Source organism: Tetrapisispora phaffii, chromosome 6 (assembly GCF_000236905.1).
Source record: "Tetrapisispora phaffii CBS 4417 chromosome 6, complete genome".
Taxonomy (NCBI): domain Eukaryota; kingdom Fungi; phylum Ascomycota; class Saccharomycetes; order Saccharomycetales; family Saccharomycetaceae; genus Tetrapisispora; species Tetrapisispora phaffii.
Window position 1 is genome coordinate 85,231 of NC_016525.1, and position 23,043 is coordinate 108,273.

At 34.2% G+C, this 23,043-nt stretch overlaps 7 protein-coding genes across 7 annotated transcripts; 4 read left to right on the forward strand and 3 right to left on the reverse strand.

The window, feature by feature from the left end:
- Positions 1-329: 329 nt before the first annotated feature.
- On the forward strand, positions 330-5,186 carry TPHA0F00380 (uncharacterized protein; the record flags this gene model as incomplete). Its single annotated transcript, XM_003685911.1, has 1 exon — positions 330-5,186. One exon carries the CDS (start codon positions 330-332, stop codon positions 5,184-5,186), a length of 4,857 nt encoding a protein of 1,618 aa, XP_003685959.1.
- Positions 5,187-5,499: 313 nt separating this feature from the next.
- Positions 5,500-6,148, reverse strand: UBC12 (NEDD8-conjugating protein UBC12; the record flags this gene model as incomplete). Its single annotated transcript, XM_003685912.1, has 2 exons — positions 5,500-6,078; positions 6,146-6,148. 2 exons carry the CDS (start codon positions 6,146-6,148, stop codon positions 5,500-5,502), a joined length of 582 nt encoding a protein of 193 aa, XP_003685960.1.
- A 513-nt stretch (positions 6,149-6,661) lies between these two features.
- STT4 (1-phosphatidylinositol 4-kinase STT4) lies at positions 6,662-12,415 on the forward strand (the record flags this gene model as incomplete). The annotated part of the gene is made up of 1 exon (XM_003685913.1): positions 6,662-12,415. The coding sequence occupies one exon, from the start codon at positions 6,662-6,664 to the stop codon at positions 12,413-12,415; it is 5,754 nt and encodes a 1,917-aa protein (XP_003685961.1).
- An 857-nt stretch (positions 12,416-13,272) lies between these two features.
- On the forward strand, positions 13,273-17,985 carry BPT1 (ATP-binding cassette bilirubin transporter BPT1; the record flags this gene model as incomplete). Its single annotated transcript, XM_003685914.1, has 1 exon — positions 13,273-17,985. The coding sequence occupies one exon, from the start codon at positions 13,273-13,275 to the stop codon at positions 17,983-17,985; it is 4,713 nt and encodes a 1,570-aa protein (XP_003685962.1).
- A 203-nt stretch (positions 17,986-18,188) lies between these two features.
- MET17 (bifunctional cysteine synthase/O-acetylhomoserine aminocarboxypropyltransferase MET17) lies at positions 18,189-19,517 on the reverse strand (the record flags this gene model as incomplete). The annotated part of the gene is made up of 1 exon (XM_003685915.1): positions 18,189-19,517. One exon carries the CDS (start codon positions 19,515-19,517, stop codon positions 18,189-18,191), a length of 1,329 nt encoding a protein of 442 aa, XP_003685963.1.
- Positions 19,518-20,325: 808 nt separating this feature from the next.
- Positions 20,326-20,862, forward strand: TPHA0F00430 (uncharacterized protein; the record flags this gene model as incomplete). Its single annotated transcript, XM_003685916.1, has 1 exon — positions 20,326-20,862. The coding sequence occupies one exon, from the start codon at positions 20,326-20,328 to the stop codon at positions 20,860-20,862; it is 537 nt and encodes a 178-aa protein (XP_003685964.1).
- Positions 20,863-21,158: 296 nt separating this feature from the next.
- RPT6 (proteasome regulatory particle base subunit RPT6) lies at positions 21,159-22,370 on the reverse strand (the record flags this gene model as incomplete). Its single annotated transcript, XM_003685917.1, has 1 exon — positions 21,159-22,370. One exon carries the CDS (start codon positions 22,368-22,370, stop codon positions 21,159-21,161), a length of 1,212 nt encoding a protein of 403 aa, XP_003685965.1.
- Between the last annotated feature and the right edge of the window lie 673 nt (positions 22,371-23,043).

Genomic DNA, 23,043 nt, shown 5'->3' on the forward strand with positions numbered 1-23,043 from the left:
CACTCCATCGCCAGCTTAGTCTTTCGTGTGTGCTTTGGATGCATGGAGAGATTGTGCATGTCTACGAAACGCATTGTATGCCACTTGACTTTACTCTGCTACGAGTACGCTCTCCTTCCACCGTCTTTCCGGTTCTTTCAGCTGCTTGGAATTATTTTCAACTTTTCAGATAATTTGTTTCACGTCTGATTTTTGTTTATCTGGAATCGAGTGCATGGCATACCGTATACAGAAAACATAATAAAGGTATATATATTTGTGTTTCCTGGAAGGTTACCTGTTTGCTTACCAGCGCATATAAGCGTTTGGTTGTCTATTGTTTGCACACAATGCCATCCTCTCACGCTCACTCTCACGCTCACGCTCCCTGGACAACAGCAACGAGCACAATGTCCAGTCACCCTCTCACCACGGTGGTGCCCATCGACCGGGTCGTTGCCATCGCAAGGCACCCGACCAGCTCGAACCACCCATCAGACACATACCTCCGTTTCAACCCCGGTGACAAGATCTACGTCCTGAACAAGAACGACAACGGCTGGTGGGACGGCATCGTTCTGCATGGCAAGGTCGTCACCCGAGGCTGGTTCCCTCTCCACTTCGTCAAGCCGTACAGAACAGTGTCCCCCGGCGCCAAAGTCGCCGGCAACCGAAGAGTCAGCGGCGCCAGGACCGGGAGCGGGTCCGCCAAACTCTCGTCCTCGAGCCTCTCGCTGTCGCAGTTCCGTTCCCACAGTGTCTCCGCCGCCAACAACGCCATCCCCAACAGCGGCAGACGGTGTTCCGCGTACTCCTTGTCTCCAACAGAAACGTCGTCGACCAACGTCATGCTGAACCCCGCAACGCCCCCTGTTGAAAGTGGAGTAATCGAAAGTGGAGTAACAGCACATCCAACAAGTTTGCCTGGCGGCTCGCTGACACAAAACCAAAACCAAGGGTCATTCATTCCGGCTGTTTCCCCAATGGTGAAGTCAAAAAGTGTTGGATCTCCAATTTATCCGGCGCCCGCCAAAGATAAGGGGCGCCCAACAGCGCATGGGAAAGAGCAAGACAGGAACACGGTTGAACGTCAGGTCCTGGCTCGTCATGCTGTAAGTGTGGATTATCATTCGGATATAAATACGGGGGGTTTCCAGACCGGTTCCGTTGTTGACAAGCAAGGGATCTTGACTCTCGACGAGGTTAAGGCTGTTGTTTACAACTTCACTTACAAGAGATCTGCACACGCAGATCGTGGACACAAATTCGACAATGTTTCAAGTTTTGAAAATAACATTATAAATTTATTATTGGATTGGAAACCCATACAGAATCCTGGAAATGAAAGTGGAGACAGAAGTGGAAGTGGAAATTCAATATTATATTATAATGAGTTTCTGAAGATTTATTGCAAAAGTTTACCTATTTTTGATTTCGATAAGATAAAAGAATCGATCAAAATCGAAGAAAATGATTATATAACAGAAGAGAAAAAATATTCACAAAATAACAATAATGATAAGAGCAAGGGCGTGGGTAACCCCGTTAGTAATACTACAAATCTGTTCCGTTCAAAAAAATATCATAATGCATTTTACTATCATCAGAAAGACATACGATATTGGTTTGAACTAAAAGATCTAATTATTAAAAATTTGACTTCAGCTCACAACGCCATTTTATCAATGAATGCCAAAAAATTCGAAAAATATTTTTCATTATCTTCAGATTATATTACGTATTTGAATTTAGCATGCCATTTATTCAAGAAATATCATTTAACAAATTTGAAAAATAGTATTTTAACAAAACAGTTAAGATTGTTTTTAAAGCGAATAATGCATTCACTATCAGTAATTTCAATCAAATCAGCAATGTTTTTTGAAATCAGTCATATCAATACTAAACTAGATCCTGATCTAAAGAAAAGTTTTACCGCTAAAAATTCAATCGATCCGCTTTATTATTCACAGATGGAACGGTCGGTTTCAAAAGATATTAAAAATAGTTTAACATTAGCGCCAATAACTCCTGTGCTTTCAAGAAATCAAGAAACCTTAAATACACCTACACCGGAAAATAATATGGAATATCTTAATGGAATCGATCCAGTGTCAACAGGCATAACCTCACCATTTCCAGGCATAATTAATTCAAAATCAAATTCAATATCGACTTTAAGGAATAATTCAGAAAACAATATAAAATTCGATTTATCAATGATTAGTCATATTAGAATTTTCGAATTAATAGATAACGAATTTCAAAATATTAATAAGAATGTTATTAGTTTATATCAATTGATTATTAACAATGGCAATACTCACTTAGTATCGCCAAATAAGACAACAAATGTTGTAGATGACTTAGATGCATTGTTATTACCGCAATTGCTACCAAGATTTATTAAAGGTTCTTTAAATGGTGGTTCTTGGAAAAATCCTTTTGTAATGAATTCTAAAATTTATCCCCAAAATTCAAAAAATGATTCAAAAAATCATTCTGTGGGAAGTCATAACTATAACAATTATTATAATGATCAAAAAATTGAAGAAAATAATGATAACGATAATGATAATTCAAATAATTATAATAATTTGGAGGTTGATAATGGTAAATTCATTAGCGATTATATTTTACATTCTAAACTACTGAATAATGAATCTGTTTCTAAACAAAATCAATCGAGTTCTACAATGACAGATTATTCAGTAAGAAGAGGTAGGCATGGTAAACATAAAGCCAAAGAAGATTATCCTTTAAACAATGCAACTCTAAAATTATTGAAAAGATTATCCTTAGTTGCCTTAGCCAAATTTTTACCGGAAATGAATCACAAAAGGAATAATGCATCATCCAGGAATTTTGAAATGAAATCAATTCAAAATATCAAAATTTTAAATCAATCAGCATCTAAGGAAAGAAATTTAGAAATAATCTCAAAAACTTATGAGGAAATCAATGTGAATTTACTTGTTTTAGAAGTAATGGAAAATTTAGATTTATCAATTTTTATTAATCTAAAAAGATTAATTCTAAATCCGAGCCAAACTTCAAATGATACAGAAACGGAAGAATTCTTGAACCATGCTTTATGTATAATTGCTTCAACATTAATGGATTTTTACAATATTAAGCAACTTTTACATGATATTTATATTAAACTGGTGATGTCAGCACAACAAGTGACGATAGATGATGATCCTTATTCATTTCAATCAATGAAACCAAATTTCTTTGTCAACTATTATGATCCAAAACGAAGTGATAGCAATTTTATGAATTATTCCAAGTATCATTTATCAATTAATGAAATTGAAAATGAAAAAAAATATAATAACTTATCTGATGAACTTTATAATTTTTTAACATCGCAAGATATTGAGAATAACTCAATGAATTACTTGGATACAACCATCGAGTTTAAGGATACTTTACACAGATATAAGGAATTGATAACTCATGCTTATAATGTTGTTGAACAATTAGAAATTGAAAGAGAAAATTTGTTAAATTATTCTGCAAGAATGATGAAGAACAATTTGATTATTGAATTACTTAAAAATGATAAAGAATTTAAAGAATCAAATATATCAACAAATTATGATATTGAAAATTACGTCATAATATCTGATATACTAAATAGACATGATTCCGAATCAAGAGATGATTTATTTGACTTTACAAACTTACCGAGCGATAGGTTTACGTTAGATGATGCAAATATCGAACTTGGTATTCAATCCGAGTCACAAAGTAGACATTCAGATGATTCTGGAGAAAGTGATCTGGAATGGTATTTAAAGTGTGATGATGAAGAAAATTTATTTTATGATTCGAAAGGAAGAGTTAAATATGGTACTAAAGAAGCCTTGATAGAACATTTGACTCGTCACTTAAAGCCAGATCATCAGTTTATTTTCACAATGTTATTGACTTTTAAGAGTATGTTCTCAACATTAGAATTTCTTTACATGTTGGTTTATAGATACAATATTTCACCGCCACAAGGTTTAAGTTATGATGAATATCATGAATGGATCACCAAAAAATCGAATCCAATTAAACATAGAGTGGTTGAAGTTTTAAATCTTTTATTTACTGATTATTGGAGTGATTTTTACTATGAAGATGGTTTAGAAGTTGTGTTAGATATTGCAAACGTTGCTGTCGCAGATGATATCCCTGGATCACAAAAGTTGGTTGAGATAATTGAGAAAAATAACATTATCAAATCAGCTTCTGCAGATAATATTTTAAAAGAAAAAGTACAAGAAGTTTCTTCAAATCCTCCTGCTAACAACACGGCACAAACATTATTGTTTACAAGTAAGCTTTTTAAATCAAAAAAATTTAGAATAACTGATATTGATGTTAATGTTTATGCATATCAACTTACGCTTTTGGAACATCAACTGTTTAGTAAAATTACTTTATTTGATTGTTTGCTAAGAGCTTGGGGTGAAAAATATCTAAATACTAAAGGTTCGACTAATATTTCTGATTTTATATCATATGCAAATAAACTGACCAATTACATTTCCTACGTAATTGTTACAGAACGAGAACCAAAAGAACGTGCCAAGATAATTGAATATTTTGTTAATGTAGCAGATAAATGTAAAGAATTGAAGAATTTCTCAAGTATGACTGCTATTATTTCTGCATTATATTCTTCTCCAATTTATAGATTGAAGAAAACATGGCCATACTTATCAAGCGAGTCTAATGCCATTTTAGCTGAATTAAATTCGTTAACAAATTCAACAAAGAATTTTGTTAAATATAGAGAGTTGGTTAGAGCGGTTAAAAATGTAGCGTGTGTCCCATTTTTTGGAGTTTACCTATCTGATTTGACTTTTACACAATATGGTAATTCTGACTTTGTCGATGGCTCTACAGAACTCGTGAATTTTAGTAAAAGAAACATTATTGCTGATATTATTTTTGATATCATGAGATTCAAGAACTATAATTACGATCTAGAACCTCAAATGGAGCTCCAAAATTATATCAAAACTTCTTTAGAAGGAATTCCTCATATAGAAAAACAATATGAATTATCTTTGCAGTTAGAAGCTAGAGTTAACAATAATGCTTATTTAAAAGCAACATATGTCAATGGGAGCAAAAATGAAAATGCCAATATTAACATTGAAGGGAAAGGTTCCAAACTATTGAATTTTGGCAGGAAAAACAACCATTAAAATTATTTCGTTAATCTAAAACTGATACTTTCCAAAGATGGATTTAGATCTAGATTACAATTAACATATCCTTTCAGTTACTCTCTAAAGGCTAATATGTTTGAAAACTTATGGACTAAGACACTAATAACTTATGTAGATATATATATTTATATAAATCCCTCTGGATAGGGCTACCATATTATTAAAATTTGAACTTTCGTCATAGAAGCAGAATTGTACAAATAAGACAATACATTTTGTTTTATTCACTTATAATTTATAAAAAAACATTACACACAGTTAGATCATCTGCTTGGCACCATTCTTTTTTTTAAACTACTCTATCATATCTAACATTATTAATTTCACTTCCAAGCATTGCTCGTTGAACTAATTCACAAAATCTGTTCCTGTCATTTGCTAACACTTCGGCAGCTTGTTGATTCAATGGATCTGTAGAGGTGAAATCCAAGAATAAATATAAAAGACCAATGACAATGCTGGTTAGGTCCAAGGCAGGTGACCAGTCCTCCCTCAGGATATTCAAACATATCTTGCCATTCAAATCGATGTTAGGATGAAAGATTTTATTCAAACATATTGCAGATGGAGGTTCGATAGGGTACATCTCATTGAATTTTAAATTAAACTTAAATGCACCCCCCAAATATGGTCCTTCTCGAGGTGAAATGCAGAGTGTAATCAAAGGTTGCTCGTTCATGTCTGATAATGAAGATTGAAGTTCTAATGTACATTGTGGGGGGAGATTAAGATGATCTAAATCATTTTGTAATCTTATCCTCCCTGGTGACAATGAAATGAGATTTGGCTCCCCTGTTGTTGCGCCTCCTGTCTTCTCTAAGAATTGAGTTTCTCGTTTCTTTCTTTCTTTTAATTCACGAAGTTTCAACTAAATACCATATCAGATGTCAGTAATATGACTAAAACATCATTAAAATAATCTTTGATATACATACCATTTCTCACTATTTTTCTGATGTTATTTCTACCAGAGAACAACAACTTTGACAACGCTTGTGATTAGTACTTATTCATATGCTATGACAAACTCTGAATCTCAAAACATTCGATGTTATCTGCATAGAATAAACACTTCAGTTATTTGTAATCTGTGCATTCTGGTATGGATAGAGAGACCCTTTCTCACCATATTTATTACCTTTACAAGTTCGGCTCCTTATAATATTTTTCGGATCCCACTAATAAACCGAATTTTTCAATTGAACATATGTTCAATTGAATAACAATACAGGCTACATATAAACAAGTGTTTGATTTGATAGCTGGATATGTTGCACGCATATTCATAAACTTATATATACTCCATTCTGTAATACTTGACAATAAGTATATATATATATATATATTGGTATTGAATTAGTCAGTGACTATCCATGTATCTAANAAGTTGTGTGCCGTTTAGTTTGTCAAGTAAATTTGTAGATGCGATACAATAGAAGTAATCAACNGTTATGACCTCATTGAGGTCACAAGCATTAAAAAAATTGGCCCAATTATCCTCAGATGAGTCTGCTCAATTTGGTGTGGCTAATGATGGATCCTCGACACTTGATATGCTGACTCATTCTTTGCCAATATTCTACTCTACTAATGTGTCAAAATTATACACTATTCCATTAAATTTGAATGAGTGGGATGTTCTATATGCGATCACCTCTTCAAAAGTCAAGAGTCTTGAGCAAGCACATAAGTTATTGGATGACGTTATCTCCGTATATTTTGTCGAGTCTCCAAGACAGCGTTTTTCTGATGTGTTAATTATGAAATTTAAACAAGAATTGTTGAGAAACCCAAATGAAATCTCGACTTTCCAACTGACTCGATTCATTTTGTCCATCTCTAACAGTTTTCCTGAGTTGAACGATAAGTGTTTCTCATTAATCGAAAAATATTTGTCGTTGGTTCAATCACTGTTTTTGATTAAACCATCCGTGCTATTCTCATTCCTAGGTTTTTTAAATGCAGTTTCTTCCTCCATGGACGATGTATCGATTGATTTATCTAAGAAGACATGGTGTTCAATTATCAATATCATCAATTCATCAAATTTCTTCCAAGAGATTGAAAAAGTTTTGTCCTCGTCATCTGATTTCATCAATGACAGTGTTGTAGAATATTTCAAAGCTGGTCATGAAATTAGTGGCCCATTATTTTTCGAAGTAATTACAAGTATTGGTCTAGCTTTAGCAAATACTATTGTGTTCAAGAATATGAAAGACATCGGTATTGATATTTTAAATGATAGTCAAATGTTCTCAAGAAATATTCTACAATTAAAACACATTGAATACAATATCGATCAAGATCCTTCAATTGCAACTGATATAAATATTACAACTATTGACACTTTCAACCAAATCCTAAAGAATAATGCTGAAGTGTTAACTTCATTAACTGATTTTGCTTTGGAAAATGCTGCTGATCTTGATAATCTAGATCTATCCACTTTAAATAGAGCAAAATATACTTTTAATTCCAGAGCGAATCTATTGCAAATAACATGCTTAGTGCCATTCTATAGCAGTCTGGAATCAAAAATGTTTGAGGATATGACAAGTGTTGTCTCTAACTACATGGAAAATATTTTATTATCGGGTTATATCAGCCCACAGTTAATAAAATCTATTATTAGTTCAGTCTCCTTACTAAATTATTATACAGAAGAATATTCTTCTACTATATTACGTCTTTTCCCTATATTAGTGGCTTCAGACAACATTACGAGAGAGACTGTGGAAGAAGTATCTGTAACATTCACTTTAGGTTTACAACCTTTAAATGAGGACACTATTGTCAATACTATTTATTCAATTAATAATATGATTACCGTTAATGATAACGGTTCACCAAGCTCATTGATAAGAGAAAGAAAGTTAACTGGAACAATTTCTAGTATGCCGATGAAGGGTAGATCATTAACTATAGATACATTAGATGCAATCAAAAACTTTTCGTCTGCACACAATAGTCATGAAAGTAGTCCAATTCCTGGCCAATCACTATCTAATGCTACATTTCACGGAAATTTATTTGAGAATTGTATCTCAGCTTCGATTGTCATCACAAATAATTATAATGTTCCATCTATAACTGCATTGACGACTACTATTTTAACTCAGAAGTTTGGTGTAATTTCAAAGAATTTGGACAAAATTATTATCAAATTTTTAGCAAAACTAGTTACCTGTGTAACTAGCGCTGAATTTTCTTTAATCTTGAAGTTCTATAGACTTGCAACTCAAACGTCAGCCAAAAATGATGATGCAAATTTATCAGCAGATATCGTTTCTGCTAAGGTTTTTATTGCAAATCAATTGAGAAAAGGGCCAAAATCTTCAGAAATTTTTAAACTGTACTTACATGATTTACTAGATAGCATTATATCTAGCGGTGAAGTAGAGCATAAGGAACACAGAACTGATACAGAAATCTCTAAAGTTGCTGAACAGATCTCGTCTCTTCTACGTCCATTATCAGCATTATTACCAACTCTTGATGAGGAACCTCTAGATTTAAGTTCTGATGAACTATTTACTAATATGTTTAGAAATATTTGGTTTAATATGGCTATCCATGGGTTTTATTATAATGCCGAATTTCTATTACCATACAAGAAATATTTACTGATAATTGCGTATAATACATCACCATTAGCATCTGATTTCCCTGCCAACAAGAAAGAGATTTCTGTTGAAATGAATACAGTGTTACGTCGTAGTACATCAAGTACCATTGAAAAGAAACAAAAAAACCTTATTTCAGGGTTTTTATCCAGCAGCACAGTTCAGTCAAGATCACCAGCTTGTGAAAGAATAATGTTTTTAGCTGCAGCACATCATTTAGAATTTCTCAGGTGTGATGCTGGCGATTGCTCAAAGATGTTATTATATTTCTCTGATTCTTCAATTATCTCTTCATCAATTTCAAGGAGTATCGACTTAATGAATACTGCAATTACGCATAAATATACAAATTCAGTTCAGTTGGGCAATTTGGAGATATTTAATTCTAAAGCCGTTGCCAAGCAACTAAATAATATTATTTTACTACTTGCTCATAAGAACGAAATGTTACAAAACTCTGCGTTCCACACCTGTGAAAGATTAATCAAGACTGTTCCATCTTCTCTTTGTCGTCACCAGTCTCTATATACATTATTGGATTTAATGACAGTTATTTTCGATGGTGTTATTGATTGTGAAAGAAATAGATTTGAACCACATTATATTTTTCATCTGAAACATTCCAAGACAAAGGTTTTATTACAAAATTCTATTAGTTGGCGTAGAAATGCTTTATCTAGACTTTCAAAGAGTGCAAAATCTTGGATCAAAATAGTTATGAGCAAATGTCCTTTAGATCTTAAAATGTTATTCCATTCATATCTTTCTGATTTTAATGATTATAATATCGAACACACAGTTGAGTACGGTGTTTCTTTTGCAATTGAAATGGCTGGTGCTATTTTACCTGTTGATAGAGAGCTATCTCGATTAAGCCTGGTTGGTAATGAAAAACCAAATAATATAGCTGGTTTCTTTTCTCAGCATTCATGGAAATCTAAATATTTGGTTGATATGGTAATTTCATCATCTCCTGTTGATATTTACAAACAAATCGGTGAATATGCACAATCAATTAGAACCTGTATTTCAGAAAAAACCACAATTGGACAAGACTTGTTAAACAAAATTTTTGATCTTTCATTTGCACTAATTATTAACAGAACTCCTGGATCCATAAGTCTAATTAAAGATTTAGTTCACATCCCTTTTGAAATATTAACTGGTAATTCTATGAAAACAGGTATTAATATTTGGTTATCAATAATGAAGGAAAGAGAAGATCTTTCTTTCTACTTATTGTCTGAAATTGGAATGTGTTGGATGCGGTCTATTGATAATAAAATTGGTTTATACTCTAATGAACTTGATTTAGTTAAAGAAGAAAATCAAATGATGGAATATAAAGAATATAATAAAAAGCTAATTAACAAGAATATTTCTTTGGCAGAGTCATTATTAAAGCCTCATAGATTATTAATAAACTTTTTGAGTTCATATTTTGAGGGATCTATGTTCCAAAGTCATTCCTTGTTAAAATTATTTAACATTTGGATTTTGAATGCGGTCACTGAATTGAAAACAGCTTCCTTACACCCCTATGCTAGGTTAGTTCGTAATGAATTGATAATATTTGCTATATTGGTGCTCAATGCAAACTTAAAGAGGCCAACAAAAGCAATCCCAGACTTATCATCTTCTATCGTTATTGGTAATTTATCATGGTTCAAAAAACCTCTTTCTTGGCCATTTGGTGCTGATCAATTGAGAAATGAAGCCGATTTGGCAGTTTCAGTTGAATTATTATCAAAATTAGAACATATAATGCCAACATTAAGTGCATATTGTAAAAATGAATCTGCACTATTGAAAATAGCTTTAAAATTGGATATTTATAATATGAAAACATGGTTATCTCCTTTAGCAAAAATTGATAAACCGAAAACACCATTAAGCTTAGAACTATTGAACGCTGCAATTAAAATTGATCCTCAAATCGCATATAACATATCACAGTTTTTGAATGTCGACAAGGGTAAATCTGCTTTATTGTCAGCTATCGTTAGTAACCCGCTTCAATTCGTCGGTGTTTCTGATGTTTTGGATTTATTACTATCTTCAAGTTCTTCTAGCAAAGATAGAAACAATTTGCACTACATTACTTATTGGAGCCCAACTACTCCATTAAAGTCCATTAATTTATTATTGCCACCTTGGACAACCAATAAATATATTTTACAATATGCTGTTTATTCATTAGAATCTCATGATGTCAATGTTACGTTCTTTTATGTTCCTCAAATTGTTCAATGTTTAAGATATGATAAGACAGGTTATGTGGAAAGATTGATATTAGACACTGCAATGATAAGCGTTTTATTTTCCCATCAAATTATTTGGAATATGTTAGCAAACTGTTATAAGGGTGATGAAGGTTTAATTGAAGACGAAATCAAACCTAAATTAGATTTAGTAAGAAAAAGATTAGTCGCCAAATTTTCTACCAGACATAGAGAGTTTTATGAAAGAGAATTTAAGTTCTTCAATGAGGTTACTGGTATTTCTGGTAAATTAAAACCTTACATTAAAAAGAGTAAAGCAGAGAAGAAACAAAAAATTGATGAAGAGATGGCTAAAATCGATGTTGAGCCTGGTGTGTATTTGCCATCAAATCCAGATGGTGTAGTGGTTGATATTGCTCGTAAGAGCGGTAAACCTTTACAATCTCATGCTAAAGCACCATTCATGGCTACTTTTAAAATCAAGAGGGAAGTAGAGCCTGACGACTCGACTGCTAGTTTATCATCCAATGCTGAGGGTGAGTCCAGTAAAAATGGAAATAAGAAGCTTGTTGAAAAGTGGCAAGCCGCTATTTTCAAGGTTGGTGATGATTGTAGACAGGATGTTTTGGCTTTGCAATTGATATCTTTGTTTAGAACCATCTGGTCAAATATTGGATTAGATGTTTTTGTTTTCCCTTATCGTGTCACTGCAACTGCTCCAGGTTGTGGTGTTATTGATGTTTTACCAAACTCTATATCTCGTGATATGTTAGGTCGTGAGGCTGTGAATGGCTTATTTGAGTATTTTATTACTAAATTTGGTAACGAAACAACATTCGAATTCCAAAATGCAAGAAATAACTTTATTAAATCTCTAGCTGGTTATAGCGTCATTTCATATTTATTACAATTCAAGGATAGACATAACGGTAACATTATGTATGATGATCAAGGTCATTGTTTGCATATTGATTTTGGTTTTATTTTTGACATTGTCCCAGGTGGTGTCAAATTTGAAGCCGTGCCATTTAAATTAACCAAGGAAATGGTCAATGTAATGGGTGGTTCAAAAGATACCGCAGCGTTTAAAGATTTTGAAGAATTATGTATCAAGGCATACTTATCTGCAAGGGTTCATATGGATGCCATCATTCAATGTATCGAACCAATGATCGGTTCTGGATTACCTTGTTTCAAAGGTAGTAAGACCATCAAAAATTTGCAGAATAGATTCCAACCACAAAGAACTGACCAAGAAGCTGCTGTCTTTATGAAGGGCTTGATTAAAAAATCATATGAAAGTTTGTTTACTAAAGGTTATGACGAGTTCCAAAGGTTAACTAACGGGATTCCATATTAATGACATTAGAATCCGGTAAATTTATTGCATAATTTTTATAAAATATAGTAACAAGACGTGTTTATTTGTTTATGTGTTTCAACAATGTATATAAACATATCTATAATAATTAATATCTCCAATTTATAGTTCACTCAATAGTTAACCTCATATGGAAGATCAATTCGATTGATAGCTCTGACATACCCAATACCATCTCAGGATATGACAATATCAAAGAGCAGCTAATGTCTTAACAAGGAAATTATCGATTGGATAAAAGTTACTAAAACTACAAGAGAGAAGGCTTTAACAAACTCTTCAAGGTATACGGCCCATCTTGTATATAATTACTTATCAAAGCTATTTTCATCGCTTTCTTATGCTATGAGTAACTAAAGAAGTCAACTTTTCAATCAGTTAAAGAGTCAGTTTACCTGCAACGTATGTCCCGCCTATAATGAAGCAACCACCAGAACATTCCTTAACTGATAACGGAAAAGAAGTTGACCTTGATATAAAACATATTTTACTTTAGTATATATACCTCTAACCAATTGAAGCAACTAATCATTTGCTTTATCGGTTAGAAGCATACATGCTATAATAAAACCTGAAATTTCGACATCTTATCGAAGAAGCATCTAAAAGGATAATGGCATTTTTTATTTCGAAATTGAATAAAATATTGGTTTAAGAGTGAAAGGGCGCTAGGAATATTGCACCCTATTATTTTCTAAATTCACAACATAAGTTGATAATATATATAGGAGTTTATATAAGAGCAACGTATTTTTATTAACCAGTTTGCCTTTTACTATAAATTAGCTAACCATACGAAGGCGTATGATATCTAAGCTTCACTTATAGAAACAACCATGTTTTCGAATGTTACCATGGGCTGTCCCAATGGGTTCCATCCATACCTAGATAACCACACAAATGCACTCACTCCATGCTTTCTATCTCTAGTGAATCTTGTGTCGGTGCTATTTTTCAGTTGCGTTGGTGTTATACAACTTATTCAGTTACTTCGTGAGACTAAAATCCCTCCAAATTTCAAATATAAATTCAGATGGAGTTCACTCCCATCAAGACATTTATTACATATTACAGATATATCTTTGCAAGTTGTCATACTAGTCTTGCAACTTTGTGTTTTATTTAGCAATTCCAAGTCTGAACAGCCATTGATCACACAATATGCCATATTATCAAATATTGGATTTTTAGTTCTCATATCATACCCAACACAGTACTTAGAATACTATAAGAGTCCATGTACCATTGGTAACCAAATATTCTATTTTATGTTTCAAATATGTTTAGTATCTTTTCAAATTATTCAACGATTCACCCATGGCAATAGAGACGCATTAGTGACAGTGTCAGGAAAATACTCTTCCATATTGGAATGTCTTCTATTGTTCAATACTATCGTTATTTTTATATATGAAACGAGATATTTTAAGCCAGCTCCTCAAGTTATCGACTTCTACAAGTCCAATGATTTATTTATTACTAACCATGCATTGGCTGATATTTGGTTTATGTGGATGAATAAACTGATTTCCCAAACCTACAAAGATAAAAAAATTAAGGATCCTCATAATTTACCTTTACCTCCAATCGATTTAGATATTAGAACTATTGCCACTAGAATGGAAAGCTCATGGGAAAAACAGAAATGGAATGGCACAAATTCCATATTGAGAGTTATCTTAACTACATTTTGCAAATCGTTGATTATTGCTATGTTATATGAAACAACGACTGACATATTGACTGTAATCGAACCACAGTTCCTAAGAGTTTTCATTAAAACATTTGAAATGAATGAAACTAATGTTTATCCCCCTTTACAAGGTGCAATAATTGTAGTCGCTTTATTCTTATCAAAGTTTATTTCGACTTTATTAGGAAATCAATTTTATATTAAGATATTTGAAGTAGGTTTGGGTATTAGGGGTTCATTGATGGCATTGGTATATAAAAAATCATTAAGAATTTCATCTGATGCTCGTCAAAAACATTCTTCTGGTGACATCATCAATTTAATGTCTACTGATGTCTTGAATCTACAAAGATTTTTTGAAAACTCTCAATCCATCATTGGTGCACCAATTCAAATTGTTATTGTATTGATTTCGTTATATTTGTTATTAGATAAGGCAGTTTTTGCTGGTATGATTAGTATGGTGATTATGATTCCAATAAACGCATATTTATCGAGAAAAGTCGGTTCATTGTATAAAACTCAAATGAAGTACAAGGATTCTAGACTAACAATATTGACCGAAATTTTAAATTCTATCAAGTCTATCAAATTATACTCATGGGAAAAACCAATGCTAAAGAAGTTATTACATGTCAGAAACGATTTAGAGTTAGAAAATTTTAAAAAAATTGGTATCTTTAGTAATCTTATCTTTTTTGCATGGAATTGCGTTCCTCTAATGGTCACTTGTTCTACTTTCTTAATCTTTTCTATGATCAGTGACGTTCCGCTATCACCAGATATCATTTTCCCTTCGTTAACATTATTCAACATTTTAAATGATGCAATCTATGTTGTACCATCGACCATAAATGATGTTATTCAAGCTAACATCTCTATGAAAAGATTAAGAGACTTTTTATTAGCTGAAGAACTAGATGATTCGTTTATTGAGTATAAATCGCCTTCTGAAACTGATGATGCTCCGGTAATTGAAATTAATAATGCTACCTTTTTATGGCAATCTAAGAAAATAATTAATGAAAACAGCAGCACAGATGAAGAAAGTAATATTGAAACATCGAAAGCTGCTCTAAAAAATATTGATAACTTTACCGTAAAAAAGGGTAGTCTAACGTGTATTGTTGGTAAAGTTGGTTCTGGTAAGAGTACCATATTACACGCAATTTTAGGTCAATTACCATGTATAAGTGCTTTAGACCAAACCAGGGCTCCAAAAGTTACTATTAGAGCTACCAGCATTGCTTACTGTCCACAAGAAGCATGGATCATGAATAGTTCAGTCAAAGAAAATATCGTTTTTGGTCACAAACATGATGAAAACTATTATAACCTTGTTATCCAAGCTTGTCAATTAGCATCAGATCTAAGCATTTTACCGGATGGAGATGAAACTATAGTGGGTGAGAAAGGTATTTCTTTAGTCGGGGGGGTACAAAAGGCACGTATATCGCTAGCTAGAGCGGTATACGCGAGAGCTGATGTATATTTATTAGATGACATATTGTCTGCAGTAGATGCACACGTCAGTAAAAACATTATTAAATATGTTTTAAGTAAGGAAACGGGTTTACTGAGAAATAAGACAATTATTTTATCTACAAATAATGTTAACGTTTTAAAGAATTCTCAAAAAATATACGCAATTGAAAAGGGTGAAATTGTTGAAGAGAGTGATTATGAAAATGTTATGAACTCTTCAGATGCTTCCAGAATCAAAAAGCTAATTGAAGAGTTTGGAACTAGTACCTCAAATTCTAATGAAGTCAAAGAAACCAGTAGCGAGAATTCCTCGAGTGAAATTGAGGATAAAACTTCCAATGCAACTGAACTCTTGAAAAAGAAAGATATTGATGAAGATAATGATATTGTAGAATCCATAGTTTCTTTTGATGCAGAAAATATGTTCCAAAATATTTCAATGGTCAATTCTAGAAGAGCATCCATGGCTACCCTAAAGCGTAAGCCAGTACTTGATTTAGATAAATCAAAGAAAAAAACAGCTCAACAAGAAGAGACAAAAGAAGAAGGGCGTGTTAAAACTAGAGTTTACATAGCCTATATCAAAGCTTGTGGTGTTACTGGTGTTATTTTGTTTTTTGTTTTTATGATTTTGACTAGAATATTCGATTTAGCAGAAACTTTTTGGCTAAAGTATTGGTCAGAATCTAATGCCAAGGCTGGATATAATAAGGATTTTTTGAAATTTGTTACCATTTATGCCATAATTGGTTTATTATCAGCGGCTTTTAATAACATTCGTACCGTTATTATGTTGTTATATTGTTCTATTAGAGGATCAAAGAAACTTCACGATGGAATGGCACTATCTGTCATGCGTAGTCCAATGAGTTTCTTTGAAACTACCCCAATTGGCCGTATTGTCAACAGATTTTCTAGTGATTTAGAAGCCATTGATAGTGGTTTGCAATATATATTTTCATTTTTTTTCAGGTCTGTTTTAATTTATGTGGTTTCTTTAATTTTAGTTGGTTATAATCTACCTTGGTTTATTGCGTTAAATGCAGTTTTGATCATGATATATTTCTATTACCAAGCTTATTATATCATGTTAAGCAGAGAATTAAAAAGATTGACGACAATTTCATATTCACCAATTATGTCGTTAATAAGTGAAACACTTGGTGGATTCTCTGTTATTAATGCATTTGATCACACGTCGAGATTCAATTTCTTTAATTTTGAAACTGTTCAATATAACATCGACTGTGTTTTCCAGTTCAGATCCACTAATAGATGGTTATCGGTTCGTTTACAAACCATTGGTAATTTGATTATTCTTGCAACCGGTTTATTATCATTTGCTACCTTAGGAACAAAAAAACAATTGAGTTCTGGTATGGTTGGTTTGTTGATGAGTTATTCTTTACAAGTTACCAGTTCATTAATGTGGATTGTAAGAATGACAGTTCAGATTGAAACTAGAATTGTTTCTGTTGAAAGAACCCTAGAATATTGTGAGTTAAAACCAGAAGCTCTAGAAATTATTGAAAACTCTAGGCCACCAGAAGGCTGGCCAAGAGAAGGTGCAATTGAATTCAACAACTATACTACCAAATATCGTGAGAATTTAGATCCTGTGCTAAAAGATATAAATGTTTCTATTAAACCAAAAGAAAAAATTGGAATTGTCGGTAGAACAGGAGCAGGAAAATCAACTTTGACCTTAGCATTATTCAGATTAATTGAAGCCACTGGCGGCTCTATCTCAATTGATGGAATTGATATCTCTAAAATCGGTCTAGAAGATTTGAGAAGTAATCTAGCTATTATCCCACAAGATGCACAAGCTTTTGAAGGAACGATTAGAAGCAATCTAGATCCATTTGATCAACATTCAGATGAAGAATTATGGAGAGCTGTAGAGTTGTCACATTTGAAACAGCACATACTAAGAATGAATGAAGAGGCTAACGATAGGGAGTCAGACTCGAGTAGAACAGACATAACAACACCTGATAGTCACAATATTAAAGAATTACTAGCCACTCCAATTTCAAAAAATGGTTCTAATGTTTCTGTTGGTCAAAGACAATTATTATGCTTATCAAGAGCATTATTAAACCCATCAAAAGTTCTAATTTTAGATGAAGCCACGGCAGCCATTGATATGGAAACAGATAAAATTGTCCAAGACACTATTAAAAACGAATTTAAAGAGAGAACAATTTTGACGATTGCACATAGAATAGATACAGTTATGAATTATGACAAGATTCTTGTTCTGGATAAGGGTGAAGTTGCTGAATTTGACACAGTTTCTAATCTATTATCTGATAAAAACACTATGTTCTATAAGCTATGCGAACAAGGTGCATACTTAAAAGAATAGTATTCCCATGAAACCCCATGCAGTTACATCATTAATTATATAAAATCTAAAATATTTACATAAAAACATCAAATATTGTACATTAAATTATTATGATTCATTAGGTTTATATAAATAAATTTAAATAAATTATATAAACATGTTTTATTATTGCTAAATCTATATTATTAATTAATAACTATTTGTTACATATGGTGCATAAGTTACTTTTGACCGGCAAAAACTTTTTCAAAGGATTGTTCAAAGTCTGCAATTATATCATCAATAAATTCAGTACCGATAGAGATACGGATTAAATCTTCAGTAACACCTGATTTTAACTTATCTTCATCTGATAATTGTTGATGGGTGGTGAAGTAAGGAGCGATCACTAGAGTCTTACTATCACCGACATTTGCTAGGTTAAGGGCAAGTTTCAAGTTATCGACAACTTGAGCGCCTGATTTCTTGAATGGATCGGAATCCGAAACATCCTTTAATGGTTTGACACCGATTGATAAAACACCACCAAACCCGTTATCTAGGTATTTCTTGGCATTATCGTGGTATGGATGAGATGGAAGACCTGGGTAGGATACCCAGTTGACATGAGGAGATTTTTCTAACCATTGGGCTAATTTTAGTGCATTTTGACCTTGTCTTTCAGCTCTTAGTGATAAAGTTTCAACACCTTGTAAAAGTAAGAAAGCTGCGATTGGTTCCATAACTGGACCTAAATCTCTTAACAATTCGGTTCTGACGTGTGCAATGTAAGCTAGTGGACCCATAGCATCGTTGAAGATCATACCATGGTAACCCTCAGATGGTTTAGAGAATTGAGGGAATTTTTCTGGATAGTCCTTCCATGGGAATTTACCTGAGTCGACAATAACACCAGCAATGGTAGTACCATGACCACCAATCCACTTAGTAGCAGAATGAGTGACAATATCAACACCGTGCTTAATTGGTTGACAGAAGAAACCACCAGCCCCGAAAGTGTTATCGACAACAACTGGAATACCATGCTTATGAGCAACAGCGACGATTTTTTCAAAATCTGGAACGTTGTATTTAGGGTTACCGATAGATTCGATATAGACAGCCTTTGTTTTCTCATCGAACAGCTTCTCGAAATCCTCTGGATTGTCACCTAGGACAAACCTGACGTCAATACCCAACCTTTTGAAAGCAACTTTGAATTGGTTGTAAGTACCACCGTACAAATACGAAGTGGAAACAATGTTATCACCGCAATGGGCTAAACCAGTGATGGCAAGAGTTTGAGCAGCTTGACCGGAGGAAACACATACAGCAGCAGCACCGCCTTCCAAGGCAGCTAGTCTCTTCTCCAAGACATCGACAGTTGGGTTACCGACTCTGGAGTACATGTAACCTGGTTTTTCTAGGCCGAAAAGTTGAGCGCCATGGTGGGAGTCTTCAAAAACAAACGAAGTGGTTTGGTAAATAGGCACAGCAGCAGGTCTGTGAGCGTTGTCACCAGGATCCTCTTGTCCAGCATGCAATTGAACGGTATCGAAATGTGAAGGCATGTTTTGTTGTTGTTTGTTTTGTCCTGTTGTATATAAGAAGAGGTGTGTATCAGTTCAGATAGTAATCCTTGTTTTTTACTGTTTACAGACAAGGAAAGAAAAACGTTACGAGCAACTACAAAGAACGGACATTGTCTGGGCCATCCAGCTGAGATCAAACTGAATCGCACAACAGCAGGTCCTTATATACCTTTCCAAGATGGACCATGGGCCCGACACCATCCGTTGCTCACCTTCTGGCAGATCTCTAATTGGGCAAATCTAGCCCATCCGTTCATTACTCATTGGCCACAAGTGCAAGATCACACCGTATCGCGATTCTAACAGGGTATCGTCGCTTGGTCGGCGAGCAGGAAGCAGAGACAACCTAAAGGATTTAAAGGCCTCAGTTCGAGGATCCACACCTCTTCTAGAGGCTTGCCAAAAAGTTGGTGATAATTTCCGGCGCCGATCGGCTTTTCTCCGAGCTGGCGCCGGAACCGTTGACGCCACAGTTCTGGGGGACGCTAGAGGGAGTGTGGAGGGATGTCACGTGCGTTTGCTGCCATGCCTAAGCAGCCAATGGTGGTTGAGCGCGCTAATTGCACGTGTTGTGTAATTCCGTGTGCACGTGATGCGGAATGCAGCCCGCACGTGATGTGGAATTGTCGCTGCAACCAACATTGGCTGCTCCATTCCCTTGGCTGCATCTGCTCAGCCTTCCTTTGGAAGTATAAATACATATCAAGATTCAGACGTGTCTTCCAACAGTTACACATAGTAGACTACTTTCGCACCAACCAACCCTTCAATCGCCCCTTCGTCAACAATGGACTCTATGGATTCTCCACTGCAATCGCCAGCCCAGCTCAAGGTCACCTGGGAGGTGACAAACTCGGAATCTCTAGATATAGACAACACCTCTGTCTGCAAAACAGTCGAACTTAACATATACCCTAGTAACATTAGAGAAAACAAGAAGAAGACTATTGTCGCTGAGGTGCTATTCCTCAGCGTCTCCGCATTCGTCGCACTGTATATCAACACGTATCTCAACGATCTGGAGCCTTTGCATAAACCGCTAAAGGACCTTACCCCAGATGAAAACCCACTACTCTCTTTCAAGTACATTTTGGCAAGCTCGTTCTTTGTTATGAATCGTTATCTATTTGGTTTTTCAATGATGTTTATTCTGGCTTATTACGTCATTGTAAGGTTTATTCTTAAATTGCCAAAGGCTTTCCACGACTCACTTATGTTCCTCTTCTCTCTATCGTTTGTGAACTATTTCATAAGTGCATCAACTGCAGTCTTCATCAGTGTTCACGCGATAACAAAAACCACAATGTCAGAACCACAGTTCTAAGAAACATACTATACATATATATATGACATTAAACAAATTTAGTCAAGGTAGAGTACTGTTTGACTTTTCAGAGGAGCCTTTAATCAATAGATTTGTTAGCTGTCCGTCTATTACTCTTTGACGTGGTGCACTTTTAAAATCTTTTCGAGGAACTTCAGAGCAATATTCACTTGGTTCCAAAGATGAACACGTCGAATCGCTAATAAGACATTAAACCAGATATATGTTCATTATGTACTTTAAAATTATTTGATAACTATATATGTATGTATATGTATATATATGTTCGATGCAGATTACTTGAATAGTTTTGCCACAGAGATAGCAGTTTCGTTGTTCTTGTTCATCACCTTGGCGACAGCCAGTTCAAAATCTTCTTGTGTTACATGTATTCTTCTCTCTCTTAGAGCGTACATACCAGCTTCTGTACAGACACCCTTGACATCGGCACCAGAACAGCCATTCATTTTCTCAGCAACTTTCTTCAAGTTGATACCACGAGTTAGATTCATCTTTCTAGAATGAATTTTCAAAATTTCAGCTCTAGCGGCAACTGTTGGTGGTGGAAATTCTATTTTTCTATCTATTCTACCTGGTCTCAATAGAGCTGGGTCTAAAATATCCAATCTATTAGTAGCCATGATAATCTTGATGTTTTTAGAGGTTTCAAACCCATCCAATTGATTTAGTAGTTCCAACATTGTTCTTTGAACTTCGGAATCACCACCGCCAGAACCTCCTTCAACACGACTAGAACCAATAGAATCGATTTCATCCATGAATATAATAGAAGGGGCATGTTCTCTTGCCATCACGAACAATTCACGTACCATTCTGGAACCCTCACCAATATATTTTTGCACTAATTCAGCACCTGAAACTCTAATAAATTTGCAGTCTGTGTGATGTGCAACAGCTCTTGCTAGCAGAGTTTTACCGGTACCTGGTGGACCATATAAGATAACACCCTTTGGTTGGGCAATACCTAAACTTTCAAATAATTCAGGGTGCTTGACAGGCAGTTCAATAACCTCTTTAATTTCCCTGATTTGTTTAGTTAAGCCACCAACCATATCATAAGTGGAATCAGGAACTTTTTCAACCATCATCAATGACACTAATGGATCAGCCTTGTTATCCAAAACTTTATGAAGTAAATAAGAGTCACTCTTCAAGCAAACTCTTTGCGATGGCTTCAACTCTTTAACATTGATATCTGGAGCAACATCAACAATATATTTACCTTCTGGTTGCACTTTCACCAAGACTCTCTTATCAGAGACAACTTTTATCACCTCTCCCACATAAGAACCAGGCTCTTGTAGTAACCGTAGCTCGTCCTCTATAAAACGAACTTTGTCATTTAAAGCGTTTCTTTGAGCCTCCAGACGACGTAAATTCTCAGTTCTTGCGTGAACCTTAATCTCTGTCTCTTGAATCTTTTGTTCAAAAAATGGCTTAATACCACTTTCATGGCTATTCATAGTTGCAGTTGCTACACTTGACATTGCTCACTAGTTCTTAATCCTTGCGTTAGTTGTCTATTGTTGACCATACCTACCAAATAAACACGTCAAATGTACAACAACTTTTATATATTTATAAAACTTACATATGTACCAAATCCATTTAATACCACGAATTTTGCCACCCTTTTCAGTTACCCCGTCTGCCACAAAAACAAAAAAATACACAAACGTCGGGTAACCAATATTTTGCAGAATCTTACGAATAGCACTCTCGATATAAAAGCCACGCCATCGACGGCAAATAAGTTATAAATACTCTACAAACACACTGTTTCACTGGATAGTTTTGGTTAAATAATACCCATTGTAGAAGCAGCCTTAATACGAATAACCAAATGAGATGGGGATTAGGAGCGCTACAAAAGAGTGTGATTTGTCAGCAGACTTTCCGGTTGGATTAGTGCTTTCATTTTGCACCGAGGTGCAGATAGTAAATACCAATTTGAGTAAAGGACTAATGAATTAGGAAATCTACAAACTCTAAGTAGACAAGAAAAGAGCCATAAAAATTTTTATAGAGGTTCTCACTCGAATATCGTGTCTGTTTATGTTTATTTTGAGGAGCTCAAGGCAGAACTCTGTTGACGTTGGTGAATCTAAATAGTGTAAACATCCAACGTTCGTATTTACCGAAAAAATGGTTGTATCTAGA